This window comes from Panthera tigris, chromosome A1 (assembly GCF_018350195.1).
Source record: "Panthera tigris isolate Pti1 chromosome A1, P.tigris_Pti1_mat1.1, whole genome shotgun sequence".
NCBI classification, from domain to species: domain Eukaryota; kingdom Metazoa; phylum Chordata; class Mammalia; order Carnivora; family Felidae; genus Panthera; species Panthera tigris.
In genome coordinates, this window is record NC_056660.1 from 1,795,463 (window position 1) to 1,815,938 (window position 20,476).

The 20,476-nt window shown below is 38.5% G+C and overlaps 1 protein-coding gene across 7 annotated transcripts in view; it reads right to left on the reverse strand.

The window, feature by feature from the left end:
* Positions 1-20,476, reverse strand: part of XPO4 (exportin 4) — a 114,109-nt gene that overhangs the window by 67,182 nt on the left and 26,451 nt on the right. For 5 of the 7 annotated variants that reach the window (XM_042978246.1, XM_042978538.1, XM_042978168.1 and 2 more), the window contains exons 2-4: positions 17,439-17,544; positions 11,964-12,105; positions 7,525-7,663 (exon numbers count right to left, since the gene is read on the reverse strand). In XM_042978246.1, coding sequence (XP_042834180.1) covers positions 7,525-7,663; positions 11,964-12,105; positions 17,439-17,544 — 387 coding nt within the window. Of the gene's footprint in view, positions 1-7,524; positions 7,664-11,963; positions 12,106-12,215; positions 12,387-17,438; positions 17,545-20,476 lie in introns of those variants that run through there. The other 2 variants (XM_007074372.2, XM_042978471.1) reach the window with 2 other exon arrangements.

The following is a 20,476-nucleotide window of genomic DNA, read 5'->3' on the forward strand; positions in this document are numbered from 1 at the left end:
TACTGTAAACACTTGTTCACAGCTTTCTAATTTTTAATACATAGGTATACATCATTTATATGCCATTTCTAGCAACCTCTATGTATTGTTTTCCACTTTATACTTTTGAAATAAAAAGACAAATTTTTAAAAGTAAGTTCTTTTCAAATTACTGCCAAAGACATAAGAAATACATAAAAATAAATTATGCAGCATGGTTACAAGTATACCAGAAACCAAATATTCTGGTGTTAGCGTACCTAAAATTACCAGCTTTCAAAGAACCATAATTCGGTAAGACAGTCTCATCATTAAAAGATTTGTTTTACTGCTCCTTAATTTGGAAGTCCTGTAAGGATTTGAGATTAGCATCATAAACATTCAATATCCCATAGCACTACAGCTCAATGGGGCCAACTTAACAGAGATTCCTGGAGAACGATGGATAACTAAGCACGGAGAACAAAGCACTGCGACACATGTCAACACAGTATTTCTCCCTATTCACAGACCACATATCACAGTGCCCAGGACTCAATTCCCAATATGGTTACTCATTTTCAGTGTTTGATTATCAACCAAATCTCATTACAGTCAAGTTACCTTCACAGTAGGTGCATTGCACTGTAATGAAGACAGCTAGGGAAGCAAGCCAAAACTGAAATCCTATGGGAAAAAAAGAGGACAGCTCCTTCTCAGGACAAAGAAGCAGAGGAAAGGGCCGGAGGGGGGGGCATCAAATCTGCCTCTGAAAGATCACAAATTTTTGTTTTTCTTACCCTTGTAGAAGGTCCCTGTCTGCTTCCTTCAGACTTTTCGGTCTCAGTGGTCATCCCAAGTGCATTACCTCTTAACTCCCCCTCTACTGATCGGTACCCTCAAGTGCTGCCTCTCTGCACTCTGTCATAGTCAGGGTTAGATATTCTTTCTGTACTTGAGACAGAGACTCTGATACTTAAGAGGGTCAGAAACAAAAGCTGTTGTGAATAATTTAGAGTGGTGAATTTCAATGAAATCAGATCAAAGTTGATTGATGAGGAGTATACTAAGACTGTCATACCAAAGCAAACAGCGATTAGACCAGTATAAAATACCATTAGTACAAATCTTAGAAGTGTAAGAGGTTAACATAGCAATGCTTCATTTACCCTAGATTATAGAGAATTAAGTTAATATCTGTTAATTTTCCAAATACAGCCAACAAACATTTTTTTTTTAAACAAACTTTTTTAACATTTATTTATTTTTGAGAGAGACAGAGACAGAATGCGAGTGGGTTAGGGACAGAGGGGGAGGGAGACACAGAATCGAAAGCAGGCTCCAGGCTCTGAGTTGTCAACACAGAGCCCGACGCGGGGCTCGAACTCACAGATGGTGAGATCGTGACCTGAGCCGAAGTCGGACGTTCAACCGACTGAGCCACCCAGGCGCCCCCCAGCAAACATTTTTAATGCAACTTCCTCCACGTAAATTTTTCCAAAATTATTATTTCTAAGGCAATTATTACATGATGTTGGAATCAAGCAAAGACTTGGAATCTGTCTACTAAAATGTATGAGGCTTCACGCCCCTTGACAAAGTGCACCGGAGTCCAGTGCTGTTTGTTGTACATTTGCTCCGGTTTCTTTGCTGGTGTCCACCACTCGCTGTGGCCAGCAATCTGACCAGCACTGACGAGCAGCCCCGAAGTGATCACTGTCGTTTTCAACGTGCTAGAAACCACGTAATAAAATGTACTACAACTATGTCCAAAAGAAATTCTAAATTAAAATACTCTACATGACTTTCTGGAGGCTTAGTCCAAGGCTCTTACTGTTTTGACAAAGGAGTCGGAAAATATGGGTTCTAATGGTCCAAAATTTACCACCTCAAGTAACTGGGAGCAAACCGCTTCATCTATCCTGGCCTCAGTTTTCTCATCTATAAGGGGAGTTAATACCCTCTGCCCCACCTAATTCATATGATTGTCCAAAGGTTCCCATTAGATAATGCAGGTAAAAGTATTATATATATGTAGCAGCTTATGAAGTGAGAAGGTAAAACAACAGTATTTTTATCATTATCATAAAAAAACACCTATTTTGGCTTTTCTGGTCCCACTTCTTGATTATCTACATTCTACGAAATTAAAGTCACAAGAAAACTTACAATTAAAAAAAAAGAAAGCCATAACTGAAGCATCACTAAAGCAATGTAGTAGATGCTCAGTAAATCTTAGTTGGATTAATGAATCAACATTTACCTCTATGCCTAACACTCTATTAACAAAAGGAAAGTGGAAAACGAATCCATGATGTGTTTGCTATTCTTTTAGCACTTGTGAATTTCAAAATGAAAATTTAAATATGTAAAACAAATAGAAGACATTCAATGAGGTCTCAAAGTTATAAATGAGTTTTAGTATGTTTTCTTTCACTTAAGTATTGGAAATTCACAATTCACTAACTTAACTGTTGTCTTCGCATTACAAGTCCTATAGCAGCATTCTCACTTCTAGTGAAAGCCATTAATTTCACGACAGTGAAAAAATACCCTTCAGAAATGGCTTGCCTTACTCATCAGCTTACTGTCACAAGCACAAGATATTCAAACACTAACTCCAGCTGACAAAATAAAATACTCTTGTTCAGAGAGAGGACTGTCTCTTATAATAGCCTGGCTCTTACCCCAGGAGATTTATTACCAAGAATAAACTTTATGAAAGGTTGCCATACATAAAGCAGACTTCCAGCTGCTCTTCTAAGCAAACATCAATGAGACTTGTGATAAGAGAGATTAGGTTGGCTATCACATCCAGGGGCAGCACTGCTGTAGACAAGTGAATTTCTCACCCACTTCTCTCTAGCACAGGAAAGAGGAAGACAAGAGGCTTAAATACTAAATTAAAGAGCTTTAAAAGTGATTTAATATACGCCTAGTACTTTCAAAGGAAATAAGCGTGAAATAGGTGAAAAACTCAGCTTAAATGTTAATTTAAAATAAAAAATTTAGCTAATTTTCTTAGGAAGTAAAGTCTCCATTTCTATCCCTCTCAAATTAGTAGAGCAGGTCTGACATTAGTACGAAGTATGATGAGGTAACCACGGCAACTTTTATAACCACAGAAGGAAAACAGCCTGTCCACAAAGACACGCACGAAACGACCTATTATTTAATAATTGCACAAACACAATTACTCTGAAAATATATCATGATACCTGGAAAATGTACCGTATTTAAAAATATAACCTCCTTAGGAAATGCTTTATGAATCAGTATTTTCCCATAAAACTATCTGTGAAGAACAAACACTGTAAGAAACTTAAAGCATTTAAACGAAAAGTTATTATGTTGGTTACATGTATTTTTAAAAAATGCACTTTCCACTCATGAATAAAAGCATGAACACTTTCTTCTGATTTTAATACTTAAAATATTACCTGACAGAAAAAGAAGTGACGTAACGTAGCGTGTGTCCCAAAGTTCTACAAGCCAAAGGGTGTTAGGCTGCCACAGAAGTGAAACGCACGCTCACTGAATGCTCACTAAATGCACTTAACATTGCCTTGCCTCATCTGGGGAGCCCCAGACATGGACATTATTAAATGTGTTTGACAAACAGTATTAGCAAAGCAGAGCCTAGAGATGGTAAATAATTTGTACAGGTTAGTAAGGTAGTAAATGGCAGAGATGGGTGGGATTTACGCCTAAATGTGAATCCAAAATCAGAATCGGTGTTCTGTTACACTCTACTGACCCTAAACTTATTTGCACATGTACTTTACACTAGACAAGGGGATGGGCCACCAAAAAAATATACTCTTAGAAAGGGAAGAGGGAGAGCCAGACTACAAACAGTTTCTGACCAATGAAGGTGGATGGGAGCATTATTCTAGAAGAGGTATGATGGGAAAGTTACTTACTTAACTTAGTAAGTAACTTAACTTACTAACTTAGTAACTTAGTAATTCATAAGGTCAACCCTTTCATCCGTCGAAAACCATCAGTCATTTATCTCTTCTTAAAATCTCTTCTCTTAAAATCACCCGTATAAAGAAAATTTCAGGGGCACCTGGATGGTTCAGTCAGTTAAGATTTCATGCTTTGTGACTTTGAGCCCCACATCCAGCTCTGTGCTGACAGTGCAGAGCCTGCTTGGAATTCATTCTCTTCATTCATTCATTCTCTCTCTCTCTCTCTCTCTTTCTCTTTCTCTCTCTCTCTCTCTCTCTCTCTCTCTCTCATTTTCCCTCTCCCTCTCTCTCTGCCCCTCCAACTCTCTCTCAAACTCTTTTAAATCAAACATTCTCCCACTGGTATTCATGTCTCTGAGACTAAGAAAATCTTAAGTACATTCTTAAAGCATTCCCACAAACTTAATGGTCTCAGAAGAAAACAGAGAAGTATACATAGCAAAATGTTTTACTGGTCCGTAACCTCATTGTTTCAGATCTGCCGAATGAGCTAGTTTCAAGCTGCTGGGCAAAGACAAGTAGGGACGGCCACACGGTGGCCTTTTGCCACACGGGCATTTCACCCGCTGGGTAAGCGTGAAAGTACTTTTCTAGTTAAATGTTTCAGCATGCTCCCCGATGTAAATTCATCCAGCAATCTTGAAATTAAATTCTATCTCCCACTACACATTCTCTACAACTATAAAAGTTCTCAACCCTGCTAGTAGAAAGTCAACTTAAAACAAAAAAAACTTTGTTTTGGAATATTTCATGAGGATATTAAATTTATCCACTATTCTCAGAGTGTATGCACCGTGAACAGGACAAAATCTTTTCTAACTCAAGAGTTACATCTGTTCTATCATTGTCAAAACATCAGTTATTTCAGTGACTCAAAAAGATCCAAATGCCAGGTTGCACTGGGACTACTTTCTGTGGTGGGTCAAACTCCCCAAGGGGAAAGAAAGGGAAGAACACAATTCCTGAGAATGTGTTCATTCCTGAGAGGCAAGGGACTCTTGATCCTTTGCCTTCGGCGTCCGGAGCCATAAAGCTACTTGTGGGGGATGAGGACAAGCCACAGAAATTCTTCCTTAACGCTGAAATCCCAGCTGATGTGATCGCCAAACTAACCAGGGAAAGAGCGTTAGTCATAAACGTATAGATCTCAGAATTACTAGTTAAGTTCCTAAAGTTTAAATCCTGGTCAGCCACAATGAAGCAGACTCCTTTACTGCAGATTGGCAAATGAAACAGTCTGTCCTTAAGTAGAATCTAAAATAGGAAGAGTAACTTGATTCAGAACAGTAAGGGGCTAGGATAACATCTCTCAGTAGCAGCCTCAGTTCCAAACCTTTTCCCTACTACTTCTGGCTACTTATCTCCACTTGCTTTTCCTTCAAGCATCAACGACAGCCACCATTGGCCATGGCCATTAATCAGGCAACAAATGCTAACAAAAATCCATGCAGATAACAAGACTGCCATTATGCAACTGATGTAGGTAACCCTGAGGCACCAGCATGTCAAGGGCAAAGCTCTTCGTCAGAAATGGGTACCGTGCCTACTAACAAGATTAACAGAAGTAAAAAGTAGCTTCCCAATCACGTTTATCTAAAAATTTTAAATGGAACCTTGAGGACTATTTTCAAAGGAGCTTCTCACTACACAAAACAAAGCCAAAATGACTCCTAACACGCAATGACTCAAACATGCACGTTTTTACTTTCTTTCTTTTTTAAGTTTTTAAGTAATCTCCACACCCAACGTGGTCTCAAACCCACAACCCCAAGATCAGGAGTCACTTGCCCCACTGAGCCAGCCAGGAGCCCCAAAACACGCACGTTTTGAAAGTTGTTAGTTTATGCAAACAACTAAATACTAAGATTAAGTGAAAAAGACAAAAATAGAAACAAAACAGACATAAAAATTAGACCTTCAGAGTATCAAAGTGTCTAGAACTGCACTGTCCAATATGATTGCCACTAGCTACGTATGGCTGTTTGAATTTCAGTTAAAAAAGAAATTAAAATGAAACATTCAGTTCCTTAGTCACACCAGCCACACTTCAAATGCTCAAAAGCCACACGTGCCTGGCACAGTGCTGACATATTGGAGTACAGATCTAGAACATTCACATCAAAACAGAAAATTCTATCGGAGAGCAGTACTCTTGAAGAAATCTGCCACCAAAATGGCAAACAACACAATATCTGTACAATTGATTTTTAATTGTTAATCAAAACAGGAATAGAAATGCTCTGGGGCGCCCAGCTGGCTCAGCTGGGGGAGCATGTGACTGGGTCTCCGGTCTCAGGGTTGTCGGCTCGAGCCCCACATTAGATATAAGAGAGTACTCACATAATTTTTTTTTTTTTTTTAAAGAAAGAAATGTTCTGTATCTTGACTCCTAGAAATGTACATCTTCAATGGATACGGTAATACATGTAAATTATTCCTCAATAAAGATGATACGGAAAAAAAGAATAGATATATGACCCCTGGCATATTCCCAAGGAAAAACAAAACATACTTTGGGTATGTAGAGGAAGGTCCAAAATCCTGACAACTCGCTTCCGTGGTCCCTCGGGTGAGACCCTCCTACATCAGCCAGACTGGAGGGCAGATGGCTAGAGAAAGAGGAGGCTGCGGGTCTGCTGGTGGTACAGGTGTGCGGGGCAGGAGGACCAACACACTATGGAAATGAAGGGACGCTGCGTGGGCTCCTCCAAAAATGTACCTGCAACCTATCCTCAAACTGTCAAGTTAATTATTAAACTCACACCGCTCACTGAGGGGCCACTGAAAGATGTAAAGTAATTCATAAAGAGTCGTAAGGTGCACAGTCGCACACAGCTATCTTCCAAATGATTAAAGAAAAGAAACTGGGAGAATGAAAAAAACTACCCAAAACATTTAAAGATTTAAGACCTGAAAATCAGGACAGCCAGGTATTACCGTTTCCAATCCCACAATATCCTTCAGCTGATTAACAGTCCACAGTTCTCCCCAGGACCACAGCTGATCACTCAACACCAGCTCCAACTCTGAAGAGGCACTACCACCAGTCACTCTCCTAGACACGACTAGTTCTCAAAAGGCAGACAGGAGATTGAAAGGGGGGAAACGGGCTCTCCAGAGTAATTCCATCACGGACAATGGTTCTCAAATTTGTTCACTTAACACCTGGTAGGCAGCCCAAGTATACCTTGGCCCATTACTGGAGCAACGTGAAATAATCCGTTACGTTACGTGTCACTTTATTCAAACATCTCTATTATCACTAGCAGTTGTCGAAGGCTTATCAAAATGGAGGAAAAGAAATGGTTGCATATATTACAGTGTGTTAGCTTATAGTATTTTACACCATTATAATGATGACTGTGAACACTGGCAACATGGAAAAACAGAATCAAACGAAAAAAACAAAATCCATTACATCTAGAGTACGTGAACGTATAAAAAGGGACTAAAAGAAAACACGAACGAATGAAAACGGCTCGATTCTCAGGCTGTGCACTTTTTCTTTAACGTAGACGTTAGTATTGCTGTGTTATCTGCAAAATACAGAATAAAAATTTTAACTATTTATAAATACAGATAGCACACTTACCACAGTGGGATTGCCACTACTTATCAACTGGCTGACTTCATGAAAGATGCTTTTGCAGTCAATTGATTTATCTAAGGATCCTCGTTTTACAATGACTGCTACTGCTAACAGAATCTGTTCCCGAACATACTTCTGGAGGCTGTAAAACAGAAAGACCATCGTGAAAACCTTTACATGATCCCAATATAAACATAGTCCCAAGTTTCTCCCGACGCCGGACGCTACTAATCACACGGCTCACACGGGAGGGCAGCACAGCCTGCTGGTTATGCACTGTCTCCGGAGCCAGGAGATCTCGACTTGGATCCATGCTTCGTTACTTACGGGCTTGGTGACCCTGCTACGCAAGACAGTTTCAGAGCCTTAAATTTTCTCATCTGTGAAACGGGGGTAACATTAACAGGGTTGTGACTAGGATCAAATGTTCTTCAAACTGCGCCCAGTGCATACTAAGTGGTACATAAATGTTAGCTGCTTCAGGCAGTGTTCAAGAGATCTAAGTCAGTTCACTGAGAGCCAGATTGTGATTCTACCAATAAAAAGAAATTCTGATCTAATATCCATCTCCAACCAGTAGTACAATCTTAAGCCCACTCCCTTTAATGTGAAAAGGCAACAGGCTAGCTCCCCAAAATATATTATGGACACACACACATTTTTAAAAAACGTTTTGGAGTGCCTGGGTGGCTCAGGTGGTTAAGCGTCTGACTTCAGCTCAGGTCATGATCTCACGGTTCGTGGGTTCCGGCCCCACATCGGGCTCCGTGCTGACAGCTCAGAGCCTGGAGCCTGCTTCAAATCCTGTGTCTCCCTTTCTCTCTGCCCCTCCCCCACTCGCACTCTCTCACAAATAAACATTAGAAAAAAAATTTTTTTAAAGTTCTAAAATTCCTTATCTAAACTGTGCTCTTCAGTGTGATGGCAGAAGCAATGATCCCAAGTGAAGGAATTCTACAAAGTACACAAAGTAGACTAGACCACTAGGGCACGGAGATTTAGTTGTCCTGTCACAACCTTTTCTTAAAGGTAAGGCTCAGATAACATAACTTTATAATCCGGCTTTTAGAATGCCACAAGGATACACCAACCACATGCCCTTTGGAATAAACCCCAAATTCCTTAACGTGGCTTACAAGCAGTGGGACCCAACCCAGCTCTCTTTGGACACTACCAATCTACCTGTTGTCTTATACCCTGCAAAGTGTCCCCAGTGGGACATAACTGATACGGTCACCCACTTCACCAGTCTGTCACGGTCAGGGACCTCCTCCTGCCCTCTCTGATCCCCGCTTCCACATTCGCTCAAAACTGCAGACATGCTGAGCTTCTTTCAGTCCCCGGCACAATGCACAGACCTCTGAACGTCTGTGTCCTCTGCTAAGACTGTGATGTCCCTTTCTCCAGAGGGGACTCCCTGAAGCTCCCTGAACATGGTGGGCCGTTACTAAGGAGGGCTCCCCGACACATGACAGGCATCTATCAGACATACAAACATGCCCCCCATGTCAAGATTGAAGTGAAAAATATTCCTTCAAAATACACACTTGAAGCACTCATAAGCAAATAAATGCAGAGATTGTACGGGAAGAACAGGAGGAATGTGAGTTAACCAAAAGGAGTTTTTGTACATTTCGGGGGACATGATAATTTCAAATACACCGACTCCTACTAGAAAGTGTACATAAAGCGAGTTTTAACGACCGCCATTGGCAAGAATTATAAATTACTAGGAAAATAAATAATAGCTCACATTCGTTGGTGTTTATGTTATGCAAGGCTATAAACGAACTTCACAAAAGTTAATACATTCAACCCTCACAACTACCTTTTGAGTACAATACTATTATTAACTCTAATAGCTAATTAAATACTAATAATTTTAGAAACTAATGCGCAGAGAGGGCAAGCAATCTGCCCGTGCACACAGTGGCAGCAGTAGATTCTCAACCGCCCTGCCATACTGTCAGGTGCATCTGGCATTTCATTCTGTGGAAATGCTATCTCAATTAGGAGGAAAAAACTAGAAAAGAGAAAGTTCTGTGTACCAAACGAGAAGTATACAACACTATGTATGCAGCATTCACAGTATTCTACCTATGCGGTATACCAACAGTTTTCACTTGACTCTGGTCCATACTGTAGGAAATTCTACAAGATAAAAATGTCTGTGTCATGAAAGACAAAAAAAAAGGCAGAACTATTCTAGATTAAAACAGAGTAAAGAGACTAAATACAATGTATAATCTGTGGTTAAATCCTGGATCAAACAAATAACTTATAAAGGAGGAAAGGATATCAATAGCATTATTCAGACAACTGGGAAAATGAGAATATAGGATCAAAATTATATTAGATTAATTTAATATGCCAATTATATCAAGAGTATTGAGGGCACCTGGGTGGCTCAGGTCATGATACCATGGCTGGTGAGTTCGAGCCCCACCTCGGGCTCTGTGCTGACAGCTCAGAGCCTGGAGCCTGTTTCAGATTCTGTGTCTCCCTCTCTCTCTGCCCCTCCCCTGCTCACACTTTCTCTCTCAAAAATAAATAAACATTAAAAATTTAAAAAAAAAAAAAAAAAAAAAAGGATGAAGTATCCTAATTTCTGCAGCATACTTTCAGGTGATTCAGGGGAAAATGCATGTATGTGAGAGAAATCAAATGTGACAAAATGTTAACTGAGCCTCCACTGGGAAAAGAGTGTGTGTGTGTTCATTGTATTATTCTTTCAACTTTGCTTAAAGTTGTGCTTTTTTTTTTAGTGTTTGGGGGGAAATATGTAAGTGAACTATTTCAATGTGGAACCTTACAATCAACTCTAAAATAGCTTCTGAACTAATGAAAATTACTGAAGAATGAGATTGTTTTGGATAATAGAAGAGATCACGTGCATGTGTGCACGCACACACACACACACACACACACACACACACACACACACGCAATCGAAATCTACCACACACGTTAAGTCTATGAAACTCTCCAGAGTTCAGCAGTTCCAACTTGGGGAGGGTGGAGAAAAACTGGGATCTATGAGCAGCTCCAGGAGCACGCCCAAATGGCCTCATCAAACAACAAATTAAAATTTAAATAAAGAAAATCAGCATGAAGGAGAAGAGAAAGGTTTGAAATTGGGACAATTTCCCCTTATTCTATTAAAACCAGAAAAAACAAGCCAAACCCTCCCTTTGCATACATCTCTATCCAGTCATCTACAGAAAGGATTACCCATTACACCTGTAACGTTTGTTTACAGGCTAAGTAAATCTTGCCTTCTTTCTCTTATGCATTTTTCTTTAGGCAAAGCAACTGGCACTTACCTGCATGCTACATTCACGCCAGTAATTATTATTAAATATTATGAGCTCAGAAGACTGCGAGTGAACAATCCGTAGAAAGAAAGGTGTGCTCTAAATTATGTTTAAAGCTTCATGCATATTGATCACCATTAATCGACATGCCTAGTTACCAGGAGTTCCAATTAGAGAGCATTTCTTCACCGAATTTGAAAGTGTACGTGTATGGAAAAAGGACTCAATTGTTCAACTGCACAAATGGCAAACGTGCGGTGTGCAGTGCCTCTTCTTAAAACACGACTTGGTATTTGAGGGATTTACCAAAAAAAAAAAATCACACAAGCAATGAATGTACAAATCTTGTAAAATGTTCAAACAATACAACGTACATAACACAAAAAGAAAACTCACTTTTACCCTATTTCTTAAAACAGATCCATTTTCCAAAAGAAAGTATTGAACAAATTTGGTGCTTTCTCTTCTACAACCTTCCTAACGTGCATTTCCACGCATATGTGTGTGTAACACTTGGTGTTTTAATGGCACCTGACCACCCTTTGCACCCGTGTCCTGGAATACTCACCTGTGTCTTACGATGCTACCAAACACCGAAAAAAGAACGACTATGACCAAGGATTTTCCATGGAGTCCAAGATCAACTTTTATTCATAAGCAAAATCTTTGGAACTAAACGTCCACAAAAAACCCTTAATATCCAGCACCATCTTTTCCAAGAAACAAAACCCTGTATCATAAGCTTAAATATAAAGTCGTATTTCATTAAGCAGTATAACAACCCACAACCACGTGTGTGTGTGAGTTTTTAAAATATGAGCCCAAGCAGAGCTTAACCATAAACATCTATCGTTAAAAACATAAAGGAAAAAAGGGAAAGAAAGAAAGAAAGAAAGAAAGAAAGAAAGAAAGAAAGAAAGAAAGAAAGAGGAAAGGAAAGGAAAGGAAAGGAAAGGAAAGGAAAGGAAAGGAAAGGAAAGGAAAGGAAAGGAAAAGAAGCGAAAAGAAAAGAAAAGACAAGACAAGAAAAGACAAGACAAGACAAGACAAGACAAGACAAGACAAGACAAGACAAGACAAGACAAGGGCAGCGCAGGTATTGGAGCAGTGCCTCCGCCATGTACTTACTTAGGCCTCTGTAAGACATAGGTTAAAAGGAATGTTCGCAGTGACTCGATGCTACCTTTTTCCAAGAGAATCCACTCTCGGACAACTGCTTCCATTATGGCTGTGGCAGCTTGAAAGAGGACATAGTCCACTTTACTTGTTTCTGAGGAGAAAATTGGAAACTTTCTTTAAACAGCAATTCCTCCTTCTTTGAACAGTTTGCATTTATTAATTTAAAAACAGAACTTTTCAGACAAGGAATAAGATGGTTACCTGTTCTTTTTTTAATCCAGTGACCTTGCTCTAGCACCACAAAGAGGTTAGTTCCTCTCAGAAGACACCCCAGGCAGGTGGCAGCTAATCACCGATCACAATTTTCACAAACTTTCCTCACCTCTCTTCAACTGTTACTTCCAAAGCATGAAGAACTAAAAAATAACACAGCTTTAAAAAAAATAAAAATAAAAATATAAAGCAATCAGAGAATTTCCTGAGAGATTCTCACCCTGTGCAAAATAGAGCTTTGCATTTGCAAAATATCTTAATAAACTCGTCTTTGAACATTACTATTTGTGGTGAGCCATGCTGTTAAAATATTTGTTGAGAAATTAAGCTTTCAGCAGGATGGCCCATCCCCAATAGCAAGTTCAGAAATAAACACAATCACATTCAGGTTATTTTTCTCAAAATGTTAAAAAAAAAAAAAAATGGGAGTCACATTTACCCAAGGTGAGAAGTTCTTGTGAATTTTCTGATTGCAATACTGATCAAACTGAGTAAAATTCCAAAGCTACACTTAGAAAACCCCAGCCTTAACTAGCAAGTTATAGTATCTGAACTAAAAACTGAATCAGGAGGGAAAGAAAAAACAGAAAATTAACATACCTAAGAAATATTTTAATTTTCCATTTTTTCTTTTATTCACCCATACCACTACAATCAGTTTCCAAACAGCATTATCAAAAGGGAGAAACAGTCAAAATGAAGTCAAGAAAAAGTAGAAATTTTCTGGAGTTCTGAAAAATAACCGTCATGTGAAATCCATGAAAGTTTGGGATTAGATTGCAGGTTATTTGCCAAGATCACTAGACATGAGTATCCGAGAGCCCTGAGAAGTTAACTCCAGGCATAGAATGGCACCTTCAAGAATTCATCAGAAGAGCATGAAGACATAGGGAGGCACATCATGTTCTCTCCTACTCAAGCTCAGGTCATTTAAAAACCTTGAGTGATCTTGACACAATACGCTATAAAAATGGGTGAAAAAAAGGTACACCCTACATAAATGCCATCAATTTAGACTACCAAATAGGAGTTTTGAACATAACAAAACCAAAAAGAGGACCCAATTTGGACCTTTTTAAAAAAGTTTGATTATTCCATGCTTTCTTAACATGCATTCTAAGTGAGATGATCATCAGAACTCACAAAAATTTAAAAACCTTAAAATGTTACCAGTAAAGAAAGCAATAGCTTCCAAAAACGTAAACCTATCATAAAAAGATGTGTTTAAAGTTCCAGGAGGAAAAAAAAAAAAGTGTAAGAGGAACTGAAACAGAAACTAGCTATATCTATTTAGATCACTTGAGAAATACGGTACTGCCTCATAAAGGTAATTCAAGTAATCTCTTATTATAAACCTCTTGTATAAAGTAAACGATGGTTGATTGCCTAACTTCACTTTCTACTGCCATAGTAAAAATCTTAAGGACAAGAAACCCCAGATCCTTAGTTATGGATTTTAACAAAGAAGCAAAATCTTAGGGACTCAGAGAATTTTGGACATAGAACTCCAAAGGTCACCTAATTCAATTCCTGCCTTTTAAGGCTGAAGAAAGTGTTGACGCACCAGGGTACTAAGAGAAAAGAATTCAGGATCACGTGGCCGGTGAATGTTCCTGGAGCGACACTAAGCCACCCCTAAACGCACGTGCCGAGGAAGAGAAGACCAAATGAGCTCCTTCCTGTTTCCAGAAGCAACAAAACGTGCTTATTTCTAACTACCCGTGCTGACAGCCAAGCTGTTTTTCCTGCGTCCCCCTCCTTTTTGCAAGGGACGAGGGAGGGAGCTAACTGCAGCAGGTGAATGACAGACATTCAACAGTTTCCGAGGTGACTCTTTCTTAGATGCCTCTGTTTGGGCATCTCTACATTCCTACTCCCGTAAGAAGCTTCTCTAAGAATGGAGAGAAAGCCAAGTTCCAAATTTCAAGGAAGGAATTCTCCTAACCTAACGGGCTGCACGACACCTTCTCACGAAACCGTCACTAGCCTTCATACACCGCACGTCAACACGATATAAATGTGCAAAAGGTGCTCTATGGAACTCTCGAAGCTACCGGCAGAAGGCCGGGCCTTCACGCGGATGGATGAGCCTTATCCTCGCTCTCTGCTCCAAAGATGCTTGAAAGGCAAGGTCTTCACGAGGAACTCACAAGTCATCTAGAATTTCTGATACTTTTCAGTTGTTCTCCACTGACCAGGGCATTGTCTAGAGAATAAATTATTTTAGCCCACTTCGGCAGCAAGTTGTCCCTTTTTACCACGGTAACTTTCTTTAATAATTATGTAAATAAAATTCATTTCTATCACGTCAGCCGTCTGAAACCACACAGAGCCGTGAAGACAAAAATTGAAGTGAAGGAAACAATGAGAGGCAGAGCACCACATTCTGATCAAAAAATATTTTTAAAAGAAAACTAAAACCACAGTAGTCAAGGCCCAGATGTTCAGCGACCACGACCACCTCTCTGGCGTGAAAGACTTCGGTCCAGAGCACGTGGATACGCACGTGTACACAGGCACCCCAAGTGATAAGAAGTCTCAGTTTCACTTTGTTTTGCTCCAACCACTTCTGAGACAAGAAATGAAAGAAACCCGTTTCTCCCTGGGAGAAGGACAGAAGAATGCTACAAAGTTAGTTCCGGAAGCGCTGGTCGGGGTGTGTCTTTAACAAGAACAGAACTCACAGGATTTGTGAACGCACATTTGACCAAACCAGAGTAACAACTTCCTAAACGCCAAAGACTTCTGTCTGAGGTGCAGAAATCCAAAAGCACCCTTCTGACAAAACGCGCCGGGGCGTGCAACATGCACACGCAAATGCGCGCGCGCACCCACACAGAGTGGAAAAAGCACACCCAGAATGACAACAAAAGGATAAGAAGAGAAGGAAATGAGGAAAACTAGAAACGTAATAAAAACTTAGGTCAGAAGTGGGAAGGAAGAATTTTAAGAGGCCAGAACAGGGAAGCATCAAAGAGAAAGTCTCCCCTTTATTAGAATATATCACCCAGACACTGTATAAAAATGACATATTATCCCTAACTAAGAATGTGAAAATTCTGAATTGCGATTGACTGCCACTTGTATGAGAAGTCTTCTTAGAGGAATTAACCCTTCTGTGCTGGTGGCAACTGAGTAAGGAGTTGAAAGATTTTCTGTGAAGTTTAGATGTAAACATTAATGTAACACAGGGCTTTGCAGTACATTAATGATTAGATTACAATACATGCACTCAACCTTTTAAATAGTTAATATCTCAAAACCCAAACTGGTTTTAAAAGCACAGCCAGAACTAGCAATACTATTCTTTAGACATTTTTATCAGGAAAACAAACGTATTCCAGACAAGCTCAAATCGTAACAAAGCAACAGTACTTCATAAAATATACATACTCTAAACAGGAAAGAGTCGTATAAACAAATGCACTCTAGTAACATACTTACAACTTAGATCACCTATTTCCCAACTAGTACTGAATGACAACTGCATTACAATAGAAAGTCCGATGAAACTGATGGAATCCTAATTAACGTACTTAAGGCGTATGCCATAAAAACCAGACTCGAATTATGTTAGGCGACTAGTTTAACACAATGGTTTCCTCAACTATTAACGCTGAACAATTTCAAGGCAGTGAAGACGAAAGCTCCCTTGAATTCTTAACGCTGATGTTTAGCTTTACTTCTTGTGATTTAACTCTGAATCAAATACTCTCCACAGGCATGATAGCAAGTTTTCTTAGTGCCGGAAACAAGTTCACCCAAGTATGACACCTGACCACTAAAAAAATAAAATAAATAAAAACTGCCTCATGTAGAATTTAAAAGGTGGTTATTAACACTGACTGCTCCTCTGGTGAAAAATCTGACTCCTGAATGAGACAGAGCCACCTTCAACCACCTCTGCGAGCTCCTTGCAAACAGGACAGAGCACTTTGTGAAGGTTATCTTATTTTTAAAACGCCATCTGAAATCAGGTAACGGGGCTACTCGCATTACCGTTCACAGAGTGGTTTTATATGTGGCTACATCTGTGCCTCACAACAACTTAAGGCAACGAAGCCCATTAAGGAAAATGGCACCACTGTTCCCATTTCATAGATGAAAATGGGCTCCGAGAGGCTAAGTGACTTCCTCAAGTTGATACCATGGAGAACAGACCTCACAGGTCCTACAGCAGTGCTCTCTCTATTCCAACCCAGCAACGCACTCATAAGCCCTTATACGGAAAGCATTTTTAACATTTAAATTTAATTGCAGGCTATTTCAGTCTGGAAACCAGAGAGTGCTGGTGGCTAACAGATAAGTCTTACTAAAAGCATAAGAATAAAAGGTCAGATATTTTAGTTCCTAATATGCAACTAACCAATTTTATGGTCAAGAATAACTCAAATAGCCTTTCAGAGGCTCAAGTGTGGGTTACAAAAAATGGCTCCAATTAAGAAAGAGTTAATAAACAATTAAGTTTTAAAATAACAATAACCAATGAAATCTCTCTTACTGCCACTGAAAAATATGTAAGAGACGGAAGACTGTGTGTCTGTGTCTGTGTCTGTGTGGACTTAGAAAATGCCATCTCTGGACAAGAGTTATAACTTTTGTGATTATTTTTAAAGGAAAGAGATTGTTTCTGTACGCATGTCAGATAAAAGGTACTTGTAAAATATTTTTACAAGAGTAAAAATTAATGTTTCATTTTACAATACACAGCGATCATCTACATAGAACTAATATTTGCTAAGCAAGCTGAATACAAACTATATGGTTAAAAAAATGTTTTGCACGAAAGAAAAATTGTTGAAACCTCCAAAAACAATCATAATTTCAAAACACTAGAGTAAGATATATTATAGTGCATTTCCTATAACAAGTGATAGCACTCTTGAGAACTGAAAAAATATTAGATTTTCCCCCCACCATTAACAGACTTCATGTTTTGGTCAATAATAAAACAAATTATATATATTTACTATATTTAGTAACTTACTGTATTTATAAATTACTATAGTTGGGGGAGAAAAAGTCAAAGTAGAAACAGTCTTCTATCTGGCTTCATGGACTATCTTTAAAGCCACTTCAACAGAATGACTATTAATGGAAAATTGTAATTACACACACCTGCTTGTTTTAAAAGGCATTTAAAATATCTGACATCCAGGATAGAAAGACTATATTTGATTCTGCAAAAATACTTTAAAAGTGAATACTTACCCAAAATATGCTTGCAAACTGCAAATGGTGACTTTGATTTCCTAAACGATAAGAATATGTGCTCTGCATGCTGGCGTTGTTCGTTATTAACCATGGAAGGTGGCGCCTTGAGGGTTAAAACAAGAGGAGCAAAACAAAACAAAAAACAGAGTACACTTGTTTAATAAGACAGCTTGAACAACAGCAAACCTTTTACCCGCAATAAGAGAAAACACTTTCACTTTCGGGGGGTGGGGGCACTGGGACATCAAATTCCTGCTTGTTATTTTACAGAAACTGAAGTATAAAACTTCGTAATAAATATTTAAAATACGGTTTCAGGAAAAAGGAAGAAATTCCTGGCAAGGTTTCAAAGTTGCCTACATTTTAGAAGACAGATGCTTATATAACATTTTCTGTATCTTTTAAACACAGCTAACTTATTGCGTTTTATTCCAAAATATACCACTTCATCTAACTTGACTAAGTGAAAATTATCTCTAAATTTTTCAGCACTGGTGCAACCAAATCCAAAGTCACTAAAAATTGATTTCTCACAGCAATGCTTTATGATAAAAATATTATCAGATAATTAATTCTACTTCAAGTTTCCTAAAATCACCATTAAACCAGAAAAAGTACAGAACAGTGGAGTTGGAAGTTACAAAACTCCTATCTGAATAAATGAATCCGCAGAAAAGTCAGACTTCTGGCTTAACAAAAACAACTTCTAAAGTCTGCCAGGTTTTTAAATTCCATTTTGTTCTAACAATCTTTCCTCTAAAGATAATATTCTTCTGAACCTAAAATGTAGCCACCTAAAATACATAGTCTCATTGCATGGCTTCGTTATCTTTGACTCACTGAGACCCATCTGAAGGGAAGAGATTGCTTATGCAGCCTACCAATTAAATAGCAGAATTCTCAATTTGGGAGAGGAGAGGTAGGAAAATAAACCTTCGCTACTGTGACCAATATGAAATGGGGAAATCAAAATTTCAACTATATTTAAACAATCTGAAAGATAAAAAACATTTTGCAACAAAGTACATTATAAACTATATTATTGAAACCAAGTACATTATAAACCATATATTAACTATAAACTGTATCAATTATGTATCATCATTTTAAGCTGTATCAATTATGCAACATTAGTCACTATAATTTTAGTTAAAATAAAATAATAATAAAACCAAATTTCATAGCCTGGCCTAAAGGTATTCTTATAATTAGCCAAAACCAGTTCAGACTACTATTCCTAATGATACAGCACCCTCTACAGCTCTCTAGATAAAAACGAAAATATTTTCATTATAAAGAACTGTGTTAAATTCTTTTTATTTTTAATGTTTATTTATTTTTGAGAGAGAGAGAATGAGCAAGAGAAGAGCAGAGAGAGAGAGGGAGACACAGAATCCGAAGCTGGCTCCAGGCTCTGAGCTGCCAGCACAGAGCCTGACATGGGGCTCGAACTCACGAGCCATGAGATCAAGACCTGAGCCAAAGTCGGACGCTTGACCAACTGAGCCACCCAGGTGCCCCAAATTGTGTTAAGTTCTTTAATCCGTTTTTTGAAAAAGTGTTACTATGAACAACTAACTATGCTAAATATAAATATTTTTGTCCTTCCATTTGCAAATTCTTCATTCTCACCATTTTCCATAACTCAACAAGTTTGTGTTTTTACAAGATATTTCATCATTAATATCTGACTATACCCCCAAAACCAGCATATCAGTAAACACTATTACAACATGTTATACTGCTACGAATATAAGGCAACAAGTATGGATGACCCAGGTGATTCTGATTTATATATTCTTTCTTCTCATCACCCTTGAAAGGCAGTACACATACATAATTTTGCAAGTGATTAATTATGCCAGTTATTCTGCAAACAAAAATAGTTCTTAAAGCTAATGATCTTTGGACACCCTGATATTCACACAGTTCATAAAGTACAGGCCTCAAGATAACTTTAATATAACAGAATATTTCATTTATAAAATGTCAGATATCATAAGAAATGAAGTATAATGTAAAAGTTGGTTTATATTAACCACCTGGTTGAACATGATCATACAAATAAAATCATCCATTGATTCATTAGATGGCAACACAGTATTCACTTTAGTTTCCCAAAACCAAAACTTTCAATTCTTTTTGAAAATGAATGACTTGGCAATGGTTTGCAAATAGTAAATTATGTGCATCAGCGAGTTCTGAGAAGATTTTTTGTTTAAAAAGAAAAAGAAAAGATTCCCAGCCCCCAAAGATTTAACAGGCTCAGCTTCTAAGTCAAAAACATGCATCTTTCCCACAAAATTCCCTGCTTAGTACTGACTTATATACCTATACCTCTACCTGTGGAACTCCTTCCTGCTCAGAAATCAGAAGTCATCCTTCAAACTGCTTCAGCTTCTCCTTCGTCAGCCTTTCCTGACCTTCTCCCCGTCGGCATGAACACAAACGTCTCCATCTCACCTCGGGCAATGCACTAGGTATATATCTCTACCAACCCAACTTACCATAATGTACTGTATGTATTTGCTTGCCCCTTTTTCTTTTTTGCTATGATTTTTCTGATACCAGAAACCTTACTTTACTCATCTCTAAATTCCTAGAGCCTTGCACATACCAAAAGAGAGGCAACACCACCATAACTAACATTCACTGAGTACTTAGTGTTGCGAGGCATTATTTTCAACAGATGGATAGGCACACAGATATATAACCTCATTAATCCTAATAACCTTATGAGGTAGAAACTATTATTATTCCCATTTTACAGATGAGGAATGGAGTGATCAATCTGCTAAAGGTCAAGGAGGAAGCAGAGGTGGAAACTGACCTCAGGGCCCTAACTCTTCAACAGAAACTACACTTAGGTGGTTCAGGATCATGTAAGACTTATTATGCTTAAAGCAAGGGGACAGAAAGGAAGAAAATCCCTCGTAAAAGTCCTCCTCTGAGACCCAATACAGACATTAGAGTGCTCTACATAGCTTGAGAAGTTTCAGTGAAGATATAATAACAGTAAAAAAGCCTTTTTGTAT